Source organism: Rhagoletis zephyria, unplaced genomic scaffold, assembly GCF_001687245.7.
Source record: "Rhagoletis zephyria isolate East Lansing unplaced genomic scaffold, Rhagoletis_zephyria_1.1 Rzeph_scaffold_00223, whole genome shotgun sequence".
Classification (NCBI taxonomy): Eukaryota; Metazoa; Arthropoda; class Insecta; order Diptera; family Tephritidae; genus Rhagoletis; species Rhagoletis zephyria.
The window spans coordinates 83,531-108,325 of NW_016157307.1; the positions used below are offsets into that span (position 1 = coordinate 83,531).

Below are 24,795 nucleotides of genomic sequence, written 5' to 3' on the forward strand. Positions count from 1 at the left end.
GATTAATGAACTGTCGGCCGCTGTGGTGTAGTGGTAAAAAGTGCGCGCGGACGTGCCCTCTTATTTCATCCTATCAAAAAACGTACTAGCGCCGCCAAAGAGAAGGCATGTCCTTGTTACATGCATGTTTTACTGCCGTTATAATGAGTTGTCCCTTCTTGTTATCTACGTAATTTGTCTGTATCGCGATCCATCAATATTTGATGCTACATCTTCAATAAATATCAAGATCGAGGATCGCGATACTGAATCGCGCCGTGTAGCATTGATGGATCGCAATTATTTAGGGAATTCCCTTAAACTCGTATAGCCTTAAACCGTGTAAAACTCGTAAGTATACGAGGCTTTTATGGGAACGCCCCCTTTGCGAAAAGGTGTAAATAGATCCGTAAAGTGACTGTTGGACAGATCAACCAGGAATTTATGAAGCAATTTTTATTTCGTAGTATTTTCCATAACATTCCGTCATCATGTCTCTATCAATCTTGGCTAAAATATAATTAAAAATGCCGAAATTTTGCTGGAAACCTAAGTCAATACAGTTAGTGGATGAAATTCATTTATTTTATTCGCGTATTATTTTTTTTAGTTTATTTTCATTATTTTATCATAAATTTTTGTATAAAAAATCGCCAACACTGAAGTTTACGAGTTTAAGGGAAGGCCCCTAGCATGATACAAAAAAGAAGGTAGTTTCAATAAACAACTTTTTGATTACAATGGAGATTTTTGGCAATTGCTCAATTGTAAAAAGTTCGAAACGGCGTTACCCAATTTAAGTTTTTTAGTAGAGGGGATTTTATATCCTAAATTTGGGAGTATAAATAAAATAGTTGTATTAACATTTATCTTTTAAAAATAATTAATATCTTCTCTCAAAAACGTTTTAATTTTACACTAAATTCGATAACTACTTGCCAGCATCTTTATTTTTACATTAATAAAATTTTAGTGAACATATTTTAAAATTTTTTAGTGTCATTATGTCATCTGATTATTTCACAATGTAGCTAGCCAGGACTATTTGTTTTCTATATCGGATACGTTTATTTCAGATATATTTCAGACACTGAAATTACAATTTCGATATTTTCTTTGCCAATGTCTTTCAAGTAACTTGAAAACGAAATTTTCTTTGGGGCCCATGGACCTCATGGCTTTCAGAGAAGTAAGTATTATCTAATTCTAGTATATTTCGACAATATCGTTGTCTCTGTGGGTAAAAACAAATATATTTTACTGTTCAATATTGGAAGGGGTGTGAAACAAAATTGATGACTTATTGTTAGTATGAAAACTATAAACACAGTTATCAACTTATTGAGCATTAGACCTTTTCTCGTTCAAAAACAAAAGGAGAAATGTTCGGTTATTTGTTCAATGGTTTTGGGGTGGCAAGCGGAGACGGAACCATTAAAAAATTGGGTAAAATTAGAATTTTGACAGAGAAAATGTAAGTCCAACTCCGGCTACGCTGCCACGCTACCACAGTATTTTTTAATAATTTGTATCTTAAATTTAGAAATCTTTATTTTAAACTAACGTGTAATTGTTTGACCACACATGTGGCAAAATTTTTTGCTTTGGGTTAACCATTTGGACACATTAACCCAAAATTATTGTACAAGTAACCGAGTCGTACCCAACAATATACCTTTTGCTTGTTCAAATTTCGATTCTAAGAACAAAATGTTTGTAAATAACCGAAAAATTAATAACAAAATTTGGAGGTTTTTAGATATTGGATATGGTAGCATGAAATGTCACAATCTACTTAATGATCAGGTTGTTAATATGGCGACGAAAAAGTGACAATGAAACTACCTTCTTTTTTGTATCATGGCCCCTAGTACCACAAGATTTTTAAATATTAGGTTCTTTCCCATACGCAACGCGGGATCCCCCGGGTGCCGAAAACCGCCCAGAAATCATTCCCGTACTCAACAAAATGGGTAATAGAGAGCGGAAACTGGATCGTATTGGATCAAGAATGATAGAATACAAGATTGCGCCGTCCTGGGCGTTGACATTTGTGTACCACAAGTAAACAAAGAATAGAGCGAAAAGAAGACCGAGTTGAAACTGCCAAAGCGGTTCACTTTACTGCGAAAAACGTGTTTTAATTTTGCTAAATGCGAAAATATTGCATTTGTCTTCTAATCTATTAGAGAACAGTGAACATATTAGTGCACTCCATTGCTTTGCAATTGAGCCTGCTTCAGCAAATGTTTTAGTGCACTTTCTTGCTTTGCAATTAAGGCTGCTGCAGAAAACTGCAGCAGCATCTCTCTGCGGGACTGACTAGTTAACTTGCTAATGGAGGCTGCGTGGAGCAGAAACAAAATCATTGTGAGGAAATGCTGTTAATATAATAATAGAGAAACATTTCGGGAATGGCTTTGCCGTGCCATATGTACACAAAATGCAGCGGTTCGTCCCAGCGCTACACTTGCATCTACGCTTCTTGCATCTTGGCGGCTGTCGCACTTAAATACACAGCACTTCATTGTATTAGTTTTTACGCAGTCTTCAACTCAAAAATTGCTCACAAATTGCAAATTAACACATTTTAAACTGATTTTTCACTAATAATTCATATTTCTCTTTCGCTAATTTGTAAACAAAGGTTTATTTACAAGTTACCACAACTGTCAAAATCGGCAAAACCAAAGTAGCGGTACCACTGACGGCGCCACCTTTGTTCGCTGCACCGTGCTATTGGATCGTAAGTGTCTTCTTCTTTCTGCCCCAAACAACCCGGACGTTTTCTCCGGATAAAAATGGATAAAGTGCCAAAGTGCATATCAGCAGTTTTGTGTTTACATGTCGCCTGCATTTACTTGGTGCTTTTTATATACTTAAAATCAAATTTGTGAAACCAAAATTCAATTTCCAAGTGTGTGCATTTAAATGACAAAAACAAAAACAACGTGAATCAGCTGTTTCTCAAATTCTGGGCACGAAATGTGGTTTTCAGCGTTCCCGTACTTCTGGACTACGTTCCATTTTTGAGAGCAAACTTTCCGCTTATTCTGTTATTACCGGAGCCGGTCTGGATTGTTAGGGAAAGAACCTATTAGGAAATCCATCAATATGGATCACGATCCACATATCGCGCCTATTGATGGTGTGACGGGCGCCTAAATAGCGCCTTATGAAGACTAATCGATACATGATCGATATTTTTTGAAGTCAAGCTCATATGTCGTTATCGACTTTTTGCAACAGCTGATGAGTCTTATTACACCTGGTTTAGTTTTATTGGGGTTATTTAAAACTTTTATAGTTCTGACTGCATTTACGAAAAATAATTAGATTATAATTTAACACGGAACATAGCTTCGTGTTCAAATAGCGTTATGGCTGGTGCTGATGCTCCTATGAATGCTTCTCAAAACCATGCCGAAAGTAGTGGCAGCAACAGCAATGGAGAAAGTAATAGCATTATAGGACCTTCAACAGGATCTGTAATGGTTGCCTCCCTCAAACCCGACGAAATACTTGAAGAATATGGTCCCAATTTAAAGTTATTGGATTGCAATTCGCAAGTAGCTGAGTTGTTAACTATTATCCGCGATAAGTAAGCACACTTCTGATGACATGTGGACCTTAATTTAAAATGTTTCTCTCTGCAGAAATACTACTCGCAGTGACTTTAAATTTTACGCTGACCGTCTTATACGATTAGTCATTGAGGAATCTCTTAACCAGCTACCATATTCGGATTGCCGTGTGGAAACACCGACGGGTGCAACATATGATGGCCTCAAGTATCGCGCTGGAAATTGTGGTGTCTCAATTATACGCTCTGGTGAAGCAATGGAACAGGGCTTACGTGATTGTTGCCGTTCAATACGCATTGGAAAAATATTGGTTGAGTCTGATGCAGATACACACGAAGCGCGTGTAGTCTATGCTCGTTTCCCCGATGACATTGCTAGCCGACAAGTCTTGCTAATGTATCCTATAATGTCGACTGGTAATACAGTTCTGCAAGTAGGTAGAAAAAAACTATGTAGCTTATTTTTTGGTCGATTCCAATATGAATATTTTTAGGCTGTCAATGTTCTCAAGGAACACGGCGTACCGGAGAGCTGCATTATATTGTCAAACCTTTTCTGCACACCAATCGCAGCTAAAACTGTAGTTGGTGCTTTCCCCAGGCTTAAAATTCTTACTTCCGAGCTGCATCCTGTCGCACCAAATCATTTCGGTCAAAAATATTTTGGTACCGACTAGCACAATGATAGAAGAGTATATTCCAAACATTTTAGTTTTTAAAATTATCAGGCAGGCTTTGCCATTCATTTTCGAGTGAATTTCAACCCTTGCAAATTTGAATTCAAAGCGAGTGGAATTCACTCGGAAGTGAATTTCAGAACCTGCCTGTATATTAGAGATTTTTAGCTTTATGCATATTATTAACTTAAAACGGAAAAGTTGTACTTAAAGATCGTTGCAACTTTTAGTTTAGCAACTTTTTTTAATTTAAAAAAGATTGTATATATTTATTTAATTTTGGTATGATGCAATATTAATCAAATACTTGTAACAAAGTAAATTATGTATATTAGTATTGCAAAGCATCAGAAACATTTTAGATTCATTACATTTGCAAAATTTGAACTGGTGTTTTACCACTCATTAATATTTTTCATTAATAAAATGCATAGTCGGTTTTACAAATATCAGCGTTCTCAGTGTTTGTGTTCATCATATTAGTAGCTAAAATCTCATCCTAACCCAGGTCGACAGAAACCAAGTTTAGTACCTATTGAAATTTAATTCTTTATTTAGAAATGCTTACATAAAGGGAGACAGCACATTTAAAAGCCAATTTTTTAGTCACGATTGAATTTGACTGTAGTTTTAACGTTCGAGTTAGCTGGTTTTCATGATCTAAGTTAAAGTGACCCTAAGTTACAAAAGCGTCGACACGCGTTTTATAAATTACAGCATAAAAAACAAGGGGTGTTTCGCCACAATTAAAACAAATTAAGAAGACATCTTGTAATTAACAACCGTATCCACTTTATGCAGTCCAGTTGAGAAAGAACGAAGCTGTACAGCCTGCGCATTTTGTATAAATACAGCGCCGGTTTCATCCCACTTTTCGGGAATCTCGCAATTCTGCAGCGTGTATAACATCACATCGAAAGTACAAATGCAATCGAGCAACGGCAAATAACTGACAGTTGCCGATATCTGTCGCATAACATCACGTATTTCGTTTTGTATACGTTTCAGTTCCTTGCTGGAAGTGAGTTTTGTGGAATTGCTCGTATCACCATCGCCCAACTCCGCCTGCATTTTGAAGTCCCAACACTCCAATACTTCTTTAGTGTGTGCATTTGTTATAATCATTGAAATTTTCTCAATCATATTCTTGGCAAGCCACTCTGTAACAAAATATAGTTATTATACGAAAAATATAATACCTCATTAACCTTTGTGCGATATTAAAAACCTTCAGTTTGTTGCAATACATTTGCCAAGAAGTCTTCAATCTTTTTATCCTTCGACATCAGAATAGTTATGCCATATTGTTGGGTATTCTCAAAAGTCTCTGGTGGATAGATTCCACGTTGAAATAGAATAGAATTAATGCCATATTCTGCAAATGGATGGAAAGAAAATAATACCGTTTAAAATACATCTTTTCGGTAATATGTATAGTTGGCGCCATTGGCCAAGTGCATTGGCCCTGGTTCCCATACTTACTTAAATATTCAACAATAATTTGCGCTGAACCACGTAGTGTAATGCAATTTTTTGTAGTTTGTGCAGTGGACATAATTTTGATAAATAATAAAGCAAGAAAAGTAAAATTTACAATCCAGAAATTAAATTAAACGCTCTACCACAGAAAAGACATAAGCACAAGGATGCACAGCTTGGTCTGTAATATTTTCTTAATCCAGGGTTTTGTGCTATTTATTGAATTTAGGGCTGCCAAGCCTCCTATTTTTAATACTTAAACCATATATGTAATACTTCTATATTGGCAGTAAGAGCTAGTACTGTCCGAAAACACTACAGTACAGATATATCAATAAAAACGTACGAAAGAAAAGGAACACATACGTTTATAAATAAACATGTACATAACACATATACAAAAACAGCACTCAAGTACACAACACATTGACAAAAACCGTACTAGACTGTCTCGCTTTGATTTCGGAATGCTTAAGGCCCGTCCACATAGAACTTTGGCGTTGCGTTGGCGTTGGCGTCGCTTCAACAGCTGACTATGAATACATGAATTCAAATGCACCCGTCCATATAGCCAGAATTCGGCAACGCTCACGCCAACACAAAGCAAAAAGATGGCCAACTCTCATCTTTTCGCGTGCGTTGCTCGTCAGCTGTTGCAAATAAATAAAATTGTGTGAAATATTTTACCCTTTTTAATCAAGTGCAGGCAAGAAATATCGTTTTTAATGCAATTATTGATATGAAATATTAATTTATCCGTCGTTAGTATGTTAATTTAGTGGCCCAAGCATTCGCTGCCAAGCGTTCATTGTAGCAAGCATACTTTTAACGTGCATTCTGTCAAACCAACGCCAACGCCAAAGCCAACGCGAAATTTCTATGTGGACCGGCCTTAACACATTGGCCGAATTTCTTTATTCATTCTGAACGTTTGGAATAAACTTTTTTGTTTACTTATTCTTTAGAACGTTCCTGATGATATGTTAACGTATATTTCAAAAGCATTCTGTTTATTCCGGCTGTGAAATGGGATTATCCGGAATGTATAAAGAAACGCAGCCATTGAGAAGTTAGCTTACTGCCAATATAGAAGTATTACATATATGACTTAAACATATACACGGTGCAGCGAACAAGGGTGGCGCCGTCAGTGATACCGCTACTTTGGTTTTGCCGATTTTGACAGTTGTGGTAACTTGTAAATAAACCTTTGTTTACAAATCAGCGAAAGAGAAATTTTAATTATAAGTGAAAAATCTGTTTAAATTGTGTTAATTTGCAATTTGTGAGTGATTTTTGAATTGAAGACTGCGTAAAAACTAATACAATGGAGTGCTGTGTGTTAAATTGCGGCAGCCGTCAAGATGCAAGAAGCGTAGATGCAAGTGTACCGCTGGGACCAATCGCTGCATTTCGTATACATAGGGCACGGCAAAGTCGTTCCCGAAATGTCTCTCTATTATTATATTAACAGCATTTCCTCAGAATGATTTTGCTTCAGCTCCAAGCAGCCTCCATTAGCAAGTTAACCAATCAATCCCGCTGAGATGCTGCCGCAGTTTTCTGCAGCAGCCTTAATTGCAAAGCGATGGAGTGCACTAAAACATTTGCGGAAGCAGCCTCAATTGCAAAGCAATGTAGTGCACTAAAATAATCACTGTTCTCTATAAGATTAGGTGAAAAATGCAATATTTTCGCATTTAGCAAAATTAAAACACGTTTTTCGCTAAAAATTGAACTGTTTTGGCAGTTTCAACTCGTTCTTCTTTTCGCTTATTCTTTGTTTACTTGTGGTACACAAATGTCAACGGCCAGTACGGCGCAATCTTGTATTCTATCATTCTTGAAACATATACAACGTTTAAGGTGACATTAGTCAAAACGTAACCTAACGGTAGCTAAATCCTAGTCAGCAGTCAGCTGACAAGATCTATCTTACCAGAGCGACATGTAAATGAAACTCAACACCGCAGAATTTTTCTTGGCAATCAGCTGTTTACTTTCATTTACGGCGAGTTTACATTAGACAATGCTGTCAAGACAATAAAGAAATACGTATTAGTTGTCAAAAACGCTGATAATTTTATCCGTGGCGTAGGCGTCCTGACAATAGTTATGACCATTCATTTGGAGTAAAATGTCGTACGTGAATGTTATATTATAATACGCATTTCGGGCGAGCTATTTAAGTTTCAAACTAAAAAATTATAAAGAAGAGACAAAGTTACAAACACATAAGCGTCTCTAGTATTATTTTAGACCTTTTGTTATGAATTTCTCTTCTTTCTTGCACAAGACGACAAAATTATTGTCTGCATACGTCAAATCATTGTCCGATCTACTATCTTGAAAATAATCAAGACAGTGATTGAGGCGATTGGTAAAGTATGCATGTATTGAAAAAGTGGGCATGTATTGCTATTGTCATGACAGTATTGCACGGTGTAAACCCCAAGTTAATTTCAGGAATTCGAATTTGGTTCCGTTTATGCATAATTCGCGAATTCATGAAATGCATTCCCACGACAGCCGGTTCTACATACCGGAATGACTCGGGTTTTACCCGGCCAAGGGCTGTTGTTTCGGCGATCTAATCCCGTTAAAGTCGGCGAAATCCATCAAACGTTGTTCGATACTAGGGGTACATCTTCTCCGTACCCTTCTGCTCAAGGCTGGCATAGAGTCCAACTCAAGGCCAGAAATTTACACCTGCTGCGTATGCCAGAGACGACTGCATACAAACTCCACCTCGGTCAGGTGCAATGCCTGTGAAGTACGCACCGGCAATGGACCACGTCTTTCGTGGCCCCATGCTGTGCGAATCGGATCGCCTCCACGGCAAACCACCACCCGCCCGTGGAGAACAGAGCCAACACACCCACACCCCAACACAACACAACACAACAATATACACACAAGCAAACACAACAGCACCCACACACCGCCGCCGGCCACTCCTAGTCCCTCCAAAAATATACTCGGTTTGTCAGTCCAGAATATACCTTAACGTGACATCAGTCAAGTGCAACTCCTGCCACTTTAGGGCATGCTCAGGACTTCGCAACACACATGATTGGACGAGTGACTATGTGGGCCACTGCTGTGCTGCCCAGTCCCAATAATCACCAAAAAAATATTTCTCCAACCTTGGAGAAATTCATAGTTCTCAAGTTGATATCGATATAGCTTTCGGTTTGATATAGGTTTCACTTGATAATTCAAAATTCGTTTCTTTATCGCTTTTTAGGTATCTGCGCGTCGGTTAGAGATGAGTTGGAGAATGATGTTGGATATCAACTTGAGAACTATGAATTTCTCAATTTACCAACATAAAGTAAATAATCTTCAAAGTATCATCAAATAATCTTAAAATAAAATAAAAAGCAAAGTGATTGAAGTGGCAAAATTACTGTCGAACTGACAGTGCACTGCAGGCTGAACTATCACCTGGCTAAATTGGGAATTTACTCGCATGAGCGATGCAAGATGCAAAACGAGACTGCGCAGCACATCTTAGAAGAATGTCCTGCAATGATGCACAAACGCAAAAGGAACCTGGATGAACATCTGATAACCAACGTCGAAATGAAATCCGTACATTTAGGTTCCAACAGGGATCGTAAATAACAAGAAGGGACAACTCGTTATAATTTTGGCGAAAGTGCACAACAGGGGCGTGCCTTCTCTTTTGCGTTTTTTGATTGGATGAAAAGAGAAATACCGCCCCTGTTGCGCACTTTCGCCACAATTATAACGAGTTGTCCCTTCTTGTTATCTACCTTCTTTAGTTCCACTAACTTTCTCTCGGGTACTAAATTGATAGACACACTATAAGCCATGAAGGGGGCACAATAGATCTTAAGGTCGCAGTGCTCTATCCCCAAAAATAATAATAATATATACCCAAAATCGTAGTGTATTAAGTTGAAGTTGGTTGCCTACGCAAGCAAATGGGTGAAAGTTGAGAAAAGCTACTCTGTGCACATTCGAATGCGTATTCGAATTCAAGTTAGAATTTTGGTCCGTTGTCTGCGTTTGCGCGCGTACATATGGAGTTCCTCCCATAAGCACATGTACGTATACGCACGCATACGCCCGTATGGAGTTCCAGCATAAGTATAACCAGCTCTTTAAGTCCGAACGCTGCACAACACTATAGTGAAACAGTGTGTTGTACTTTTGTATTTTTCCCGTTTTACTAAAAAAAATTTACAATGCAGTGTTGCCACTTTGTGAGTGATTCCTCAAAACGTGAAGAATTTCGGTATTTTTATTTTGAGGAATTTTCTCTCGATATATTTGCAGATAACAAATGCAACGATGTTTTTCACAACAGAGTTGTTAAACCGCTCAGCAAATTTTTGAACAAAAAGCTTTCCGAAGTTTTATAAATAACGAAATATAACCATTCTTCCAACCTACTTTTCCTATTTCGTCATACACTAGCTGCATTTTTTTGTAAGCGAGCGAGAACAGAACGCTCAACCCGGGTAAAATTTCTTTTTAACTACTTAAGAAACCCTCTTGATAACTGGTAAGAAACATGTGACTAGTTTAAAGGGATTTAGACACAAAACCAATTTAAATGAGTAATTATGCGAGGTATTTGCGTATACTTCTGTGTTCGTATGGAAAAGTAGCTTATGTCGAAAGGCTGGCTTTAGTATAATGCGGCATTCCCTTTATTCTTTAAACGACAAAGATTTTTTTGATGAGACTTAATAAGAATATTGACTTGCTAGTATCGGAGCTATTTCTTGCACGTTTATTTGCCAAAAGTTCTCAACGGCTCACCGCCAGTGAGTCATTCGCAATCGTATGCTGCGAATGCCGATTTATACTAAAGCCAGCCTTTCGACATAAGCTACTTTTCCATACGAACACAGACTTATTTAAAACATAAGTCATGTATACAAGGAAATAAAAATTTCCCTCTCCACTTTCCCATTAATTATTCACAATAAAGCAGTTTTTTCACTCAACAACACTACCCTTGCCTGCCGAGGGACGACCGCTGATAAGAAAAAACCTTTTTCTTGAACCCGGGTGCTGATGAGTGAAAGCGCGCACTGCTTACCACTGCACCACAGCGGTCCACTCAGGTTCATGTAAGTTTCCCAATTAAAAAAAAAAAATTATATCTGCATTACTGATACTTTGTTTGAACCGCAAGAATAAATGTACCAATTGAATTGGAGAATGTAATTAATTTCCATACTAAGTACCTGTAAATAGAATGTAGTGCACAATACTCATATCTGTAAAAAGAAAATTTTTAGTAATTTGTTTGGATTTTGACGATTTTTCATTTGCTTTTGAGGAATTTGGTTTTTTTTGTGGCAACATTGGTTCATTTTTTGCCTTGTGATCAGTGTTGCCAGAAGGAAATGTATCTTCAAAATGACATTTTTCATAAGTAATCAATATATCTTCACATAAAAAAATAAACGCCATACAAAAAACCTTCACAGTGAAGATATTTGGTAGCACTTGAAGATTATTTTTGGATAGTTGGCAACAAATTTTTCGTTTTTATCGTTAATTTACTGCGGCACATGTGAGAGTAGGACCGCTGGAACGTTGAACTGTGCCCACTGTAAACACTGGTTTTCAGCAGTTGACACTGGTGTTGGAAACAAATTTTCGTTTTTGTCATCAATTTACCTTGCAGGTTAGGTAGATATTAACATTGATTTCTATGGATATGTTCTTGACTTGATTTTGCCTGCTATAAGTGGAATTCTTTATACAAAGGATTATTTAAAAAGGTACGGTCATGAGCGCCGTGATATAGATTTAAATGAGAACAAACATTTATTAATTAAAAGTACAATTTACAAGGCTTAAATTAATTACATATGTCGTACCTGCATATCTTTACAGTTCTATGCATTTTTCGTTATTACTCATATATAATATGTAGTTATAAACATGATAAAAACATTAGAAGGTAAATTCATTTTCTCAATTCGTCGGCCATGATTTTTTTCTGACATTTGCAAACATTTTAAAATGATATAAAATTGAAAATAATAAAATGAAATGGTTCCCAATAGTTGTTGTTTGAGATTAAAAACGAAAATGTGAGTTAAAATTTTTAAATTATATTGCTGCCAAACGTCAGACTGCCTTTCAATGATTTTACCTTGTAATATTTTTAACATGGTTATAAAAATACAAATGAAAATACTCGTATGTTTTGTGAACTAGTCAAGTAAAACTGTTATGAATTCATGAACTTGTTATTTTTACTTATTTATTAAAAAAATGTGATGGTTTTATATACTTAATAAAATTTAATTAAAAAAATTAGTTTTTTTTGTTATGAAATCTTCAATAACTTTCAACAATACTTCTTTTTTGGGTAAACAACAACAACAAGAATTATAAAAGGTTAAAGTTCAAAATGAGCAATTTTTGAAATCACGATTTCTCAAAATCGAATGAATTTTGATCTCATTTAATAGGAAATTTGATTTCCTTTAATTTGGTATACGTGCTTTATATATATGCGGTATAGCTCTTACAAAAATTGAATTAATGTAAATTAATTATAAAAAAGCCTACAAACCCTAAGTGCGGCCGACGCCGCCTACGCAGAAAGGTCTTCTCTGCAAAAGGTGGTCAGTGCCTTTTCTTCGCAACACAGAAAGATAATTCTACGTTGTGAGGGTTATAATTCCTAAGTGCGTTTACAGTGCCTTTTCTTCGCAACACAGAAAGAGAATTCTACGTTGTGAGGGTTATAATCCCTAAGTGCGACCGAAGGCCGTCTACGCAGAAAGGTGTTCTCTGCAAAATGTGTTTTTTTTATAATTATTATTTATATTTAAAGTAGGTATACCAAATTAAAGGGAATCAAATATCCTATTAAATGAGATCAGTTTAATAAATTTGCAAGATCCATCCATTCGTTTTTAAGAAATCTTGATTTCAAAAATTGCTATTTTGAAATTTAGCCTTTGATAATTTTTGTTGTTGTTGTTTGCCCAAAAAAAAAGGAAGGATACCGTTATACTCAGCTCAATCATCTCCATCGATTCCAATTTTTTTTTTTTTTTAGATTTAGAGCCCAACTGCATTTGTTCCGATTTTTTCTAGTTTCAGTAACCTCCTATGGTTTTTTTGTAGATTTTACAACTTGGAAGATTTTTATTTATTTATTTATATATTAATCTAGAAAATAAACATTTCATATAGACTATTTGGCAAAAAAATAAAATATAAATTAATAACTAATTTAGCATACTATTTAAGAGTAGTATGAAATTAAACTTCGAAGAGAAATCGTAAGCAGAAGAGTTTAGAGCTCTGCGAATACCAAACTTTCTGGCAACACTGCTTGTAGTCTGTCAACGCCACTGTTCTCCTCGTTCGTTCGGATTTCGCAGCTCAACTCGTAGAAATTGTTTTGCATTTGTGTCGGGACGGTAATTTTCTTTTGTGCTATGTTTTTAAAAAATAAAAATTTAATGCTACTTGGCAAAATATCGATAACCTAAAGTGTAACCGTGTTAATAAATGCAGCGCAGTTTAGTGCTTGTGTAATGAAGACTGGCATAGTTTCTATGAATAGAATGTCGACCCTTTTCGGTGTTCGAAACAATCCTGTTCAGTGATTAGGAAGAAAGGAAAAATACCAAGTGGATAAGAAATCGAGTGTTAAAATTTCTTATAAAATATTCTAAAAGTGTAGGATATTTTCAGTTATTTGTGTAGACCTTCACTTAAATATTCGGTTGCAAGTGTATAATCGAAGCTTGTACTTACATATGTACAAATATGGGTGTGCACTAAATTTTGGTGATCGTAAAATTTGCTGTGAAATCAAAAATCGTAACGTAGAATAGCCTTCACATACTTTGGAAGTAGACGACTTTATTCTGTTGCAAATTGGCCCTATGCCACATTTTTGCTGATAGTAAAGCGTTTTTCTCTTAGCATATCAGCAGCAAAACGAAGATAAACCTCTGCATGTAATAAATAAAACAATTTAACATCCATTGCTGTATCATTAAATTTCGAAATTCGGAAATGCTGATGGGGCCGAAATGCGTTTTTCCTTTTATTTGACATTCCTGCAATTTTGTTGTGTTTTTTATTTCGTTTGTCTTTTATTTACAGTGGTCCTTCCAATGCTGCACTCTTTTGAATTGTATATCACCTTCTTTGTTTTTCTTTGCGAATTTGCTTTATGATTTTCGTGTGGACAAAAAGTGGTGCAGCTCGTGAATCATAATTTTAAATATGTAGAATGGACATACTTGTGATTTTATAAGTAAAATATCTGCTGGTGTTTTTATTTTCATTAACTGCAGTTGTAATAAAAATGCGAAATTAAGTTGAAAAGTGAATCTGATATTCCCATTCCTTAGCGAAGTAAATTATTTTTTTATTAAGGTTAATAAAATATTTCTTCTGACATCTAATTGGGTCCGAAAAAATATGCCTTTATTATTAAAAATGTACATAAATAGAAACCTTACATTTAATCAGAGGAGAAAAATCACCATCATCCAAAAGTAATAACATACCTATCGTCACCTTCATTCACAAAATCCCTAACCAGCAATTTTTGTATTTTACAGGAGTAGCAAATAATAGAGGTTGTTCACACTTGCCTGGTTATCAGGTTATGTGGTTATATTTTTTATTCAGTTTACAACAATAAAGTACACAAATTAATTTTTAACCACATAACCTGATAACCAAGCAGGTGTTAAAAACCTCATTATGAAAATTGAATCATACATACGCATTGGGCATTTTAAAAAGTGGCATAACTTTTATTTTTGGTACTAACACGTTCAAATTTTTAAGGAAGTTGTATTTAAATATATCCCACCAAAATCTGTGGAAAACGCAGTTTCCAAAAAAGTGTTCGAAACTCCATACTTATGTAATTACAAAGGCCTTATCCAACACTTTTTTTCGAAACTGCGTTTTTCACAGATTTTGGTAGCATGTATTAAAACACACCATCAAAAATAAAAAATTTTGAAGTGTTATTACCAAAAATACCGGAGCTACATGCCACTTTTTAAAAAGCCCTACCTGGAGCGAGATTCTGTAACCAATTAGCGACAAATGATATAAATGTTTTTGCGTCAAAAAGTGCGATAGCGATCCGAAAATTGTCGCCCTTCTGGTTACAGAATCTCCTCGCTGTTTCGGATACTTATTTTATAACGTTTTTTGCTTCTGTAAAATAAAAATCGTTGGTTAGGGCCTTTGTGAATTAAGTTGATGATATGTATGTACATATAAGCTGTTCAGTGCACAAATTGATTAACTCCAGCAACAAAAAGTTGGGAGATGCGATCAAATGTACATTATTTTTTAATATTCCATTTATATTATTAAATCAAACAATTAATGTTATAAATATTATGTACTATTTTATTTTATATAAAGTTATTATAAAGGTAATAAGTTATGACTATACTAAGTGCTTTGACACTTAAATTTAAGATTTTTTAGAAAAAGGAGTTAATCGATGTATGACTGAACGGCTCATATGTAAGTATATACAGTTGTCCACAAAATAATAGGAGTGCGATATTTTGACCAGTTTCGGCTATTTGTCTTTTGTTTATTTAATGTTTATTATGTTTTATAAAAGTCTAGCTGATTATACAAAAAACACTACAAACTTAAAAACTTCGCAAATTTTCATTCAAATTTCAAACCTTTTATCAGAATCTTTATAAAAAATTGTGGTATGCAGCTCAGTAGCCCATTTAATTCTAGTAAATTGAATACAGCTAAAGTGTAGGTTACAAGTTGCTAAAAAATCCCGTTAATTTTTTAAAATTGTTTTGGTTGAAGGTGTTTCACGTTTTTTCCATACAATTTTCTTTTATATGGAAGACACTGTCTGCAAATAAAAAAAATGCCAAAAATCAACGAAATTTTTTAACAGCTTGAAACTTGCACTTCATTGTACTAGGACTAAATGGGCTACAAAACTGCAAACCACTATGTTTTCTAAAGATTCTGATTAAAAAGTTTGAAATTTGGCTGAAAATTTGCGGAGTTTGTATAATTCTTGTACAAAGTTTGAAATCAGAATTTATATGCTGTTTGTTGTTTAAGCACCTAGATATTTATAAAAAAATAATAAACATAAAATTAACAAAAGACAAATAGCCAAAACTGGGTAAAATATCGCACTCCTATTATTTTGTTGACAACTGTATGTATGTAGATACTGAGTGTTCAGGAATGTATGTATGTACATAAATATATGCATATGTAGAGATTGAGTGTTCATGAATCAACGCAAGCGAAAATATTAAAAATATAATTAGTGCTACAACAAAAGAAAATATATTTAATGAGATATTTCGCAATTGAAATAAAGAAAATAAAATAGCAGAATGCATTGTGATAATACGAAAACATCATCAGAAATAGAACACGTTGATTGGAGCACTGGCACCGGCTCAGGACATCACTATGCTAATGTCAGGTAAATAACACTTCCTCTAAAGAAAGCAAATATCAAATACTTTCTACTTGTGTACTATGTACATACATTAGGCTGATCCAAATTAACTAAGCTAACCAATTTATGGCCTTAACCCTGGACGTGCTTCGTTAGTCGATTCGACTAACAAAAATCGCGTTTCTCTTTGTACCTCTCTCTGAGTCAATTGCCTTTTTGTTTATTAGGGAAATATTTACTTATTTGTACAACGATTTTGTCGTGGAGCGGAGGGGGAGTGGACGCCGCTTTATGAACGTGAATGTATGTAAAAACAAGTAATTTTTAGCAAAAAAAAACCCTTCAACTCTCATATAAAAAAAATATATGTATATATATATATATATATATATATATATATATATATATATCTCATGATCCACTGATCGGATCTTAACCAGATTAGTATGGGACCACCTCTGAGACACTACCTTTCTGCAAAAAGAATTATCGAAATAGGTTAACGTGGTCCAAAGTTATGCGGTAACATACATAAAAAAAAATAAAAAAAAAAATAAAAAAAATAAATAAAAAAAATAAAAAAAATAAATAAAAAAAATAAATAATAAAAATATTCCGACGAACTGATAACCTCCTCCTTTTTTGGAAGTCGGTTAAAAATATAAAGAACTAAAAATCATGAAGTGATTTTCCCTTTTAACTGTTTTATGTTTGTTATTTAAATTCAAAGTTTGTGTTAGCCGTTTCGACTAACAAGCCCGCATAAGAATGAAGCACTTCCAGGGTTACTAAGAAGAAAATTCTCCGATTTGGAAAAATGTTTATTCCAAGTTTAAAAGGTGTTGGTGGGCATTAAAAATGTTTTAACTATTTAACCGTTTGAGATAAAATTTGTTTCTTTGCATATTCTTACAGGGCATTAAATTCTCTCCATAGGCTTATAGTTTTTAAGTAATTTGCATTTAAACTTGTAAAAATTGTCAAATTAAACCTCACTTTTTGCTTTGTAGACCAACTGAACTGAAATATCGGTGCTGCCACACATAACATAAAATGCCAAAATAAAAATTAACACCGAAGGCGGGAAGCAATAAAAACGCACATAATACGGTTTTTTTTTCATGATATATCAATGTATTGATTCAAACAAATGCGCTGCAGTCTAAGATCGGGCTTATTAAATCGGGATTATTAAAAATTGTAGTGATTTATCGAAGTATCAATGCTTAAGAAAAAAGGAACGCAGGCGAAAATTTGTAATGAAAAATCATGCGATTTCATTATTTATTGAAGCATTGTTTTTATAAAAAACAAATCTCAGTGTTATCATATGCATTCAACATATATAAATGTAGTAAGTGTACTAGTGAACCCGCGTGGCCTTAAAACGCCCAAGATTTGATTTTTTTTGTTTTCTTTTCTATTTATTTAGCTATTAATCTAGAAAATAAAACATTTCGTACAGACAATTTGGTAAAAAATCTATATAATATATCTGTGTTCATATGGAAAAGTAGCTTATGTCGAAAGGCTGGCTTTAGTATAATGCGGCATTCCCTTTACTCTTTAAACGGCAAGGAATTTTTTGATGAGACTTAATAAGAATATTGACTTGCTAGTATCGGAACTACTTCTTGCACGTTTATTTGCCAAAAGTTCTACAACAGCTCAGCGCCAGTGAATCATTTGCAATCGTATGCTGCGAATGCCGATTTATACTAAAGCCAGCCTTTCGACATAAGCTACTTTTCCATACGAACACAGATATATATTATATAAAAATGGTGTGAATAATGTATAGTAATTCATCAATTGAGAACGGTTGGGCCGATTTGGCAAATTTTTTTTTAAGTTGTTCGTAATTCCAAGGAGAAAATTTTGTGAAAACCCTCCGGTGGACTAGGGACCGATCTATCCGAAAAAATCGCATTTATCGTCCGATTTGCTTAAAATTTGGTACGTAGGTAGCTTTTTGCCTATGTTAGCAAAGAGGATCCTTTCTTCCGGGAAGTGGACCAGGGACCCATCTATTCGAAAAAATCGTATTTATTGTCCGATTGGCTTAAAATTTGGTACCTAGGTAGCTTTTTGCCTAGATTAGCACATAGGATGCTTTTTTTCCGGAAAGTGGACCAGGGACCGACCTATTCGAAAAAATCGTATTTATCGTCCGATTTGCTTAAAATTTGGTGTGTAGGTAGGTTTTTGCCCAGATTACCATATGGAATATTTTTTTTCCGGGAAGTGGACCAGGGACCGATCTATTCGAAAAAATCGTATTTATCGTCCGATTTGCTTAAAATTTGGTGTGTAGGTAGGTTTTTGCCCAGATTACCATATGGAATATTTTTTTTCCGGGAAGTGGACCAGGGACCGATCTATTCGAAAAAATCGTATTTATCGTCCGATTTGCTTAAAATTTGGTGTGTAGGTAGGTTTTTGCCCAGATTACCATATGGAATATTTTTTTTCCGGGAAGTGGACCAGGGACCGATCTATTCGAAAAAATCGTATTTATCGTCCGATTTGCTTAAAATTTGGTGTGTAGGTAGGTTTTTGCCCAGATTACCATATGGAATATTTTTTTTCCGGGAAGTGGACCAGGGACCGATCTATTCGAAAAAATCGTATTTATCGTCCGATTTGCTTAAAATTTGGTGTGTAGGTAGGTTTTTGCCCAGATTACCATATGGAATATTTTTTTTCCGGGAAGTGGACCAGGGACCGATCTATTCGAAAAAATCGTATTTATCGTCCGATTTGCTTAAAATTTGGTGTGTAGGTAGGTTTTTGCCCAGATTACCATATGGAATATTTTTTTTCCGGGAAGTGGACCAGGGACCGATCTATTCGAAAAAATCGTATTTATCGTCCGATTTGCTTAAAATTTGGTGTGTAGGTAGGTTTTTGCCCAGATTACCATATGGAATATTTTTTTTCCGGGAAGTGGACCAGGGACCGATCTATTCGAAAAGATCGTAGTTATGGTCCGATTTGCTTAAAATTTTGTACGTAGTTAGCTTTTGGCCTAGATTAGACGTGTGTCAAGTTAGCACTACACTTTTCGAAATTGGAAAAGTTAACTACAGCATTAATTGTAGTGTTTTTGATGAAAATTTGTTGTAGAAAGAAAAAATTTGTAGCTCTCGTTTTTTAAGAAAAAATGGCATGTAGTGCTAACTTGACACCATACACCTAGTCGATAGAATTGAGATATCCAGTATGTTACTATGCCATTAATTGTAGCTTTAAACTTTAAAATTTGTTGTGGAACGAAAAAATTTGTAGCTCTCATTTTTTAAGAAAAAATGGCATGCAGTGCTAACTTGGCACCTTACTCCAAGTCGATAGAATTGTGATATCCAATATGTTACTATGCCATTAATTGTAGCCTTTAACTTTAAAATTTGTTGTGGAAAAAAAAAATTTGTAGCTTTCGGTTTTCTGGAAAAAATTGAGTTGACCCTTTTTCGAACAAAATTTAGTATGTAGTGCTAACTTGATACCATGCACCATTGACGACAGAATTGAGATATTGAAAAGGTTACAACGGCATGTACCATTGTCGACAGAATTGACACATGACAACATGGTGTGATAGCTATTGCCATTGCCGTGTAAAACTGGACAGTTGAAAGCATTGCTTGGGTATTGAGCTAGAACTGGTACTGTCGGCGGTATAGTTCTAACTAGTCAGATTTGATTTTCTGCAGGGTATGATTTTGTTCGAAAAAGGGTCAACTCAGTTTTTTCCAGAAAAACGAAAGCTACAATTTTTTTCTTTTCACAACAATTTTAAAATTAAAAGCTACAATTAATGGCATAGTAACATATTGGATATCTCAATTCTATCGACTAGGAGTATGGTGTCAAGTTAGCACTGCATTCCATAATTAAAAAAAAGGCGAGCTACAAATTTTTTCTTTCCGCAACAAATTTAAAACAAAAACAATACAATTAATGCCATAGTTAACTTTTCCAGTTTCGAAAAGTGTAGTGCTAACTTGACACACGTGGCTGCGTCATGTCGCTGCTGGTGTGAAAGTACTCAGAAAAATCGTGCCGGTATCGGCTGAAAACTTTTCTTGAGCGTTTTTTATATGAGTTTTTGTGTTTCTTGAAAGCTGGATACTATGTTTTATTCTGTATGGAATGGCCAGAGTCTGATTCAGGAAAAGTGCGTCAAATAATAATGACACGTTTCAAATTTAGCTTTCCACCAGACACACATCGACACGTTTACTGGGATTTTTACTTTTATATGACTTTAGTTCACAAACTTTACCGTCTGCCTTCGAATGGCCGCGCTATTGGAAGATCTGCCAATATAACTTTCAAAGACAGGGGTTTCCTGAAATCGTTTAGTTAAAAGCGTGAAGTACAAACGTATTTATACATATGTACATATGTCAAAATATATCTGCATGCCTTTATATGTTTTAAGAAAGCATCTCATTTTGATGCATTCAAGCAGAAATGAAGGAAATATTAACAATTTGCCATATAAATAATTATGGTTGTTTATTACTTTGCGAAGCCTGTATGTCATTCTTGTCGGCTTCAAACCTTCATTTCTTTGTTTATTGCATATTATAGTTTGCAGATAAGATTGCGTGTGAATTTAAATATTTCTGACAATAATATCGTAGTCGTGAAGAACGCAATAAGAAAAATCATAATAAATATAGTCGAAATATCCCTTAAGCCCTAGGGGCTCTTTAATTACTAAAATTTTTGCTTTAAAAAAATTACAGCAATTTCACTTTCAACGCTTTTTTAATGGAAAAGCGACAATTTTTATACAAATAAAATACTTATGTACTCAGCGTGACGTCACGTTGACCGACCCAAAACACATTTGTGCGAATATTTCGGAAACCGAGAAATATTGGGTTGGCTACAGGTACAAGCAGAAAAACAAAAGAAATAATTTGTCTACATAGAGAGTAGTCCGGAAGAACCAAATCTAGAATAGTGGTTCAAAAATGTCTAACTACTAAGAGTAGTTTTTATACTTAATTCGGCATTATTTTTTCACAACAAATTCACAAACAGCGTAACATGGCAACACTCGATTGGTTTTATAGCAGCTTCAGCAAAAATCAAAATTGCTAGTGCAGCACGAGCAGATTGCGATGAAGTTTGATGTGTTCGATAATCAAATTTGAACGTTTTTCTCAAGCATTTAAAAGATCCTTTGAATAATGTCTATGTGCAGAGATGAAGAAATAAAATAAAATCTAGTTTTGAAACATTATTTATTAAAAAGCTGTTTTTCATTTTATTTTAAACAAAATAAATAAATTTACATAATAAAACTTTTGTTTTGTTAAATAGTCCGAAGAAGATGTATTGTTATATATTTCGTCATTAAAGCATAGTTCGAAACCAGGATTCGGAGAAGGTTGAATGGTCTCATTGCCCCCACAATGAAAAGAGTCACAATTTTCCGGAAGTGAAGTATCTATAAGTAACTCTGGATACAAAACTATCGTGGAAATCTAACGAGGAACACAAAACCTCTAAAGAATGCGCAGCATTTTGGCAATGTAAACTGGTCTTTCGTAAAACGTGGGATGTGTCACCATAGGGAATCCTCTGGATTTATGCCTCTATGATCAGACCCATAATTAGCCATGCGTCAGTGGCATGGTGGAGCAGATTCTCAATCAAGGGCGTGGGAAGTCTGCTTCAAAACTTCAAAGAACTACTACGTGGGGAAGCCTTAAAGACCACCTGCAGACTAAAAAGAAACGAATGCTGGTATATGACTGAGAGGCGGATCGAATATTCACTTATGGCTCCAAAACTGACTCTGGGTCAGGATCTGAGGTCTTTATCGGAGTTAATGGGGATAAGATTAACTTTTCTCTTGACAAGTATGCTTCGGGCTTCCAGGCTGAGGTATTTGAAATCCTCAAGGCTATGGACTACGTGGTGGAAAATAGGTGGAGCGGAAGGAGTTTACATGACGACCAAGCTGCACTTAACGCACTACTTACTTCCAGACTCTGAGTGCCAGTTCAATCGGGAGTACCTCCTATCGTCCATAACTATAATATTTATCATATCATGAATTTCAATTTGCGTTATTGCGCATATCGAAGACAAATTTCCTTTTAATTTTGTAAATATTTTTTGTTTTACAATTAATAAATGATTATTGAGGACTAGGTATTGCAATGAAACTACCTTCTTTTTTGTATTATGGTTATCTCTAAAATTACAAAAAGGGCCGAGTCTTACATTTTATATATATGGGAATTCTGATTAGTAATTCGACAGTGCATTAGACGGAAGCTGACCAGCGCCTGTCCAAAATCGAGATTTATTTCCGGCCGGGAACCTGTCCTTATACATAGTATCTATATATTTACATATGTATGCATGTATATATGTATGTATGTATCACCAAAATTGATTGTGCATCTTTGACAAAGTGAAGTGAACTAGTAATTCCATTAGACGTTGCCTATTTAATATTAATGCTGTCTGGTCAATACACGCTAATTAGTTTTTCACTCTTTGCATAATAATGCAATTACTTATTGTAAATAATTTAATTTTTCTACTCTTTATTGTAGTTTAAAAATATGTTATGTAATAAAACTACATATTAAAATAGGAAATCCTAGCCAGTTCTCAATTCCCAGACCTAGAGGCTCGGTTGTATTCGTGACTAAACTACGAAAATTGCGTCGAAAAGCAAAAAGGGGTAAAACCCTCCTCACACATAGGCCAAGAATTGCAGTGCATAGCATATGGATTCTAATCACTTACCTTTTCTTAACTAAAGGTAAAAAAGTGTTACAATATTGCTATTGCACAATTGAAATGTTCATTTACATGAATGTAAGGGTGTAAAATATTAATTACCTATGATTGGACTGTTGATCAACTTTTAAATAGCCAATTGATAACAATTAACAGCTGACTTTTGCGCGTCTGTCAAGTTAGAACTACACTTTTCGAAATTGGAAAAGCTAACTATGGCATTAATTGTAGTTTTTTTTTGTAAATTTGTTGTGGAAAGAAAAAATTTGTAGCTCTCAATTTTAAAAAAATATGGTATGTAGTGCTAACTTGACACCGATAGAATTGAGATATTGAAAATGTTAAAACGGCATTAATTGTAGCTTTTTTGTTATAAATTTGTTTTGCTACAATTTTTTTCCTTTCACAACAAATTTTAAAGTCAAAAGCTACAATTAATGGCATAGTAACATATTGGATATATCAATTCTATCGCCTAGGTATACTTATGGTGTCAATATCTTATATCCTTGTTAAAACTTTAAGGTCCTTAAAAAAATCAGACAAAAATAGTTAAATTTTGTAGCACGGTGTTATATTTGCTGTGATGCAAACTATCAATAAGCGAATATTCTTAACTGCGACGAATTGTGCTGAAATGCAAAATAATCAGGCCTACAATATTGTGTTTGCCCTTTTGATCTATTGTTGATTAGCTTTGCGATATAAATATTTACATATTTGCTTGTAAATATTTAGTATTCATTTAATTTTTTATGTGCCATCTGCAGAGCCTACTTTTTTTAAACCATGTTGTATCAACCCGTCTTTCTTATAGATACATACATACATAGGTTTACAATGCGGTCCAAGGACACGTACATACATATGTGGAGGGTAATAGTTTCAAAAAATTCCCTGACCACTTGAATTTACTCATATCGCGATTTTAAATTGCTTTTACATACATACATACTTACGTAGTATTTATGTATTTAAAGGCGTAGGCCTCGTTATAATTATTTTCACTTATAATTTGAGTGTGTTCGTTATGTTATTTCATATGCCATCAAAATGGCTTAAGATGAGATAAGATTTAAATTTTATATTTTTAGAAGAAAACTTTTATTCTAAACTAACAGCAAGTATGCATTTTAAACCTGAAAAAGAAAGTATTTCTCTGTTCTCAACCAATATTTGTGTTCTCTTCTCAAGGCACATAAATACAGGTAGAAGCCAAAATGACGTTGCTCTCATGAGAACCAAACCTTTAAACTTCAACTTGTTTTTCATTTATTTCCTATATTNCCCTTCTCTACTTCATAGAGAAAATACACCAGCACAGATACTTGAATAAAAATAGGACGCCAAGCAGGGTTGCCACTTTGGTAAATTGTTACCAAAATTGGTAGAAAAAATTTGGATTGGTAAAAAGGTAAATTTTTTCTCATTTTGGTAGATTTTTGATGAACTTTCCGTCCGTGATTTATTTTTCGTAGTTATCTTTAAATATATTATAAATTTCTTTACATTCTTCTTATATAATTAAATACGTGTAAATGTATCTCGATATAAGGCGAACATATCGTGCTCCATTCAAAACTAATTTTACTGGAATCCCGAGGAGCTTTTGATTGCCTAAATATTTTAAATGATTATTTAAATATAAAGAAAAAAATGACAGGTATGTAATTACGCGCTATGATTGTTCGCAAAAAAAATTAAATCAACGCCATTTTTTATCAACGGAAAAAAATAAAAAAAATCAACGGAAATTTTAAGCAGCACATTGTTTGCTATACTCAAATAGTATTTGCTTTAAAACTCCATACCTTAAATTGTTCTAAAAATTCAGAGTAAAAAATTCGAAATTTAGA

General features: G+C 34.5%; 3 protein-coding genes across 14 annotated transcripts in view; 2 read left to right on the plus strand and 1 right to left on the minus strand.

Moving 5' to 3' along the window:
- The first annotated feature begins 3,199 nt into the window (after positions 1-3,199).
- Positions 3,200-4,986, plus strand: kri (uracil phosphoribosyltransferase krishah). 2 transcript variants are annotated; one of them, XM_017609411.1, is made up of 3 exons: positions 3,200-3,580; positions 3,636-4,000; positions 4,057-4,986. In XM_017609411.1, exons 1-3 carry the CDS (start codon positions 3,360-3,362, stop codon positions 4,137-4,139), a joined length of 669 nt encoding a protein of 222 aa, XP_017464900.1. In that variant the 5' UTR covers positions 3,200-3,359; the 3' UTR covers positions 4,140-4,986. The 2 variants fall into 2 exon arrangements, with proteins under 2 accessions (XP_017464900.1, XP_017464899.1); XM_017609410.1 differs by having other exon boundaries at positions 3,636-3,996.
- mad2 (mitotic arrest deficient 2) lies at positions 4,771-5,922 on the minus strand. Its single transcript, XM_017609413.1, has 3 exons — positions 5,722-5,922; positions 5,468-5,614; positions 4,771-5,399 (listed from the first exon to the last, which is right to left on the minus strand). The coding sequence occupies exons 1-3, from the start codon at positions 5,792-5,794 to the stop codon at positions 4,996-4,998; spliced, it is 624 nt and encodes a 207-aa protein (XP_017464902.1). The 5' UTR covers positions 5,795-5,922; the 3' UTR covers positions 4,771-4,995.
- A 6,993-nt stretch (positions 5,923-12,915) lies between these two features.
- Positions 12,916-24,795, plus strand: part of LOC108358209 (uncharacterized) — a 36,845-nt gene continuing 24,965 nt past the window's right edge. The window contains exons 1-3 of one of the 11 annotated variants that reach the window (XM_017609399.1): positions 12,916-13,410; positions 14,196-14,240; positions 15,977-16,189. In XM_017609399.1, the coding sequence (XP_017464888.1) occupies positions 16,098-16,189 (92 nt within the window). In that variant the 5' untranslated portion in view covers positions 12,916-13,410; positions 14,196-14,240; positions 15,977-16,097. Of the gene's footprint in view, positions 13,411-13,445; positions 13,555-13,842; positions 14,241-15,925; positions 16,190-24,795 lie in introns of those variants that run through there. The other 10 variants (XM_017609403.1, XM_017609406.1, XM_017609407.1 and 7 more) reach the window with 10 other exon arrangements.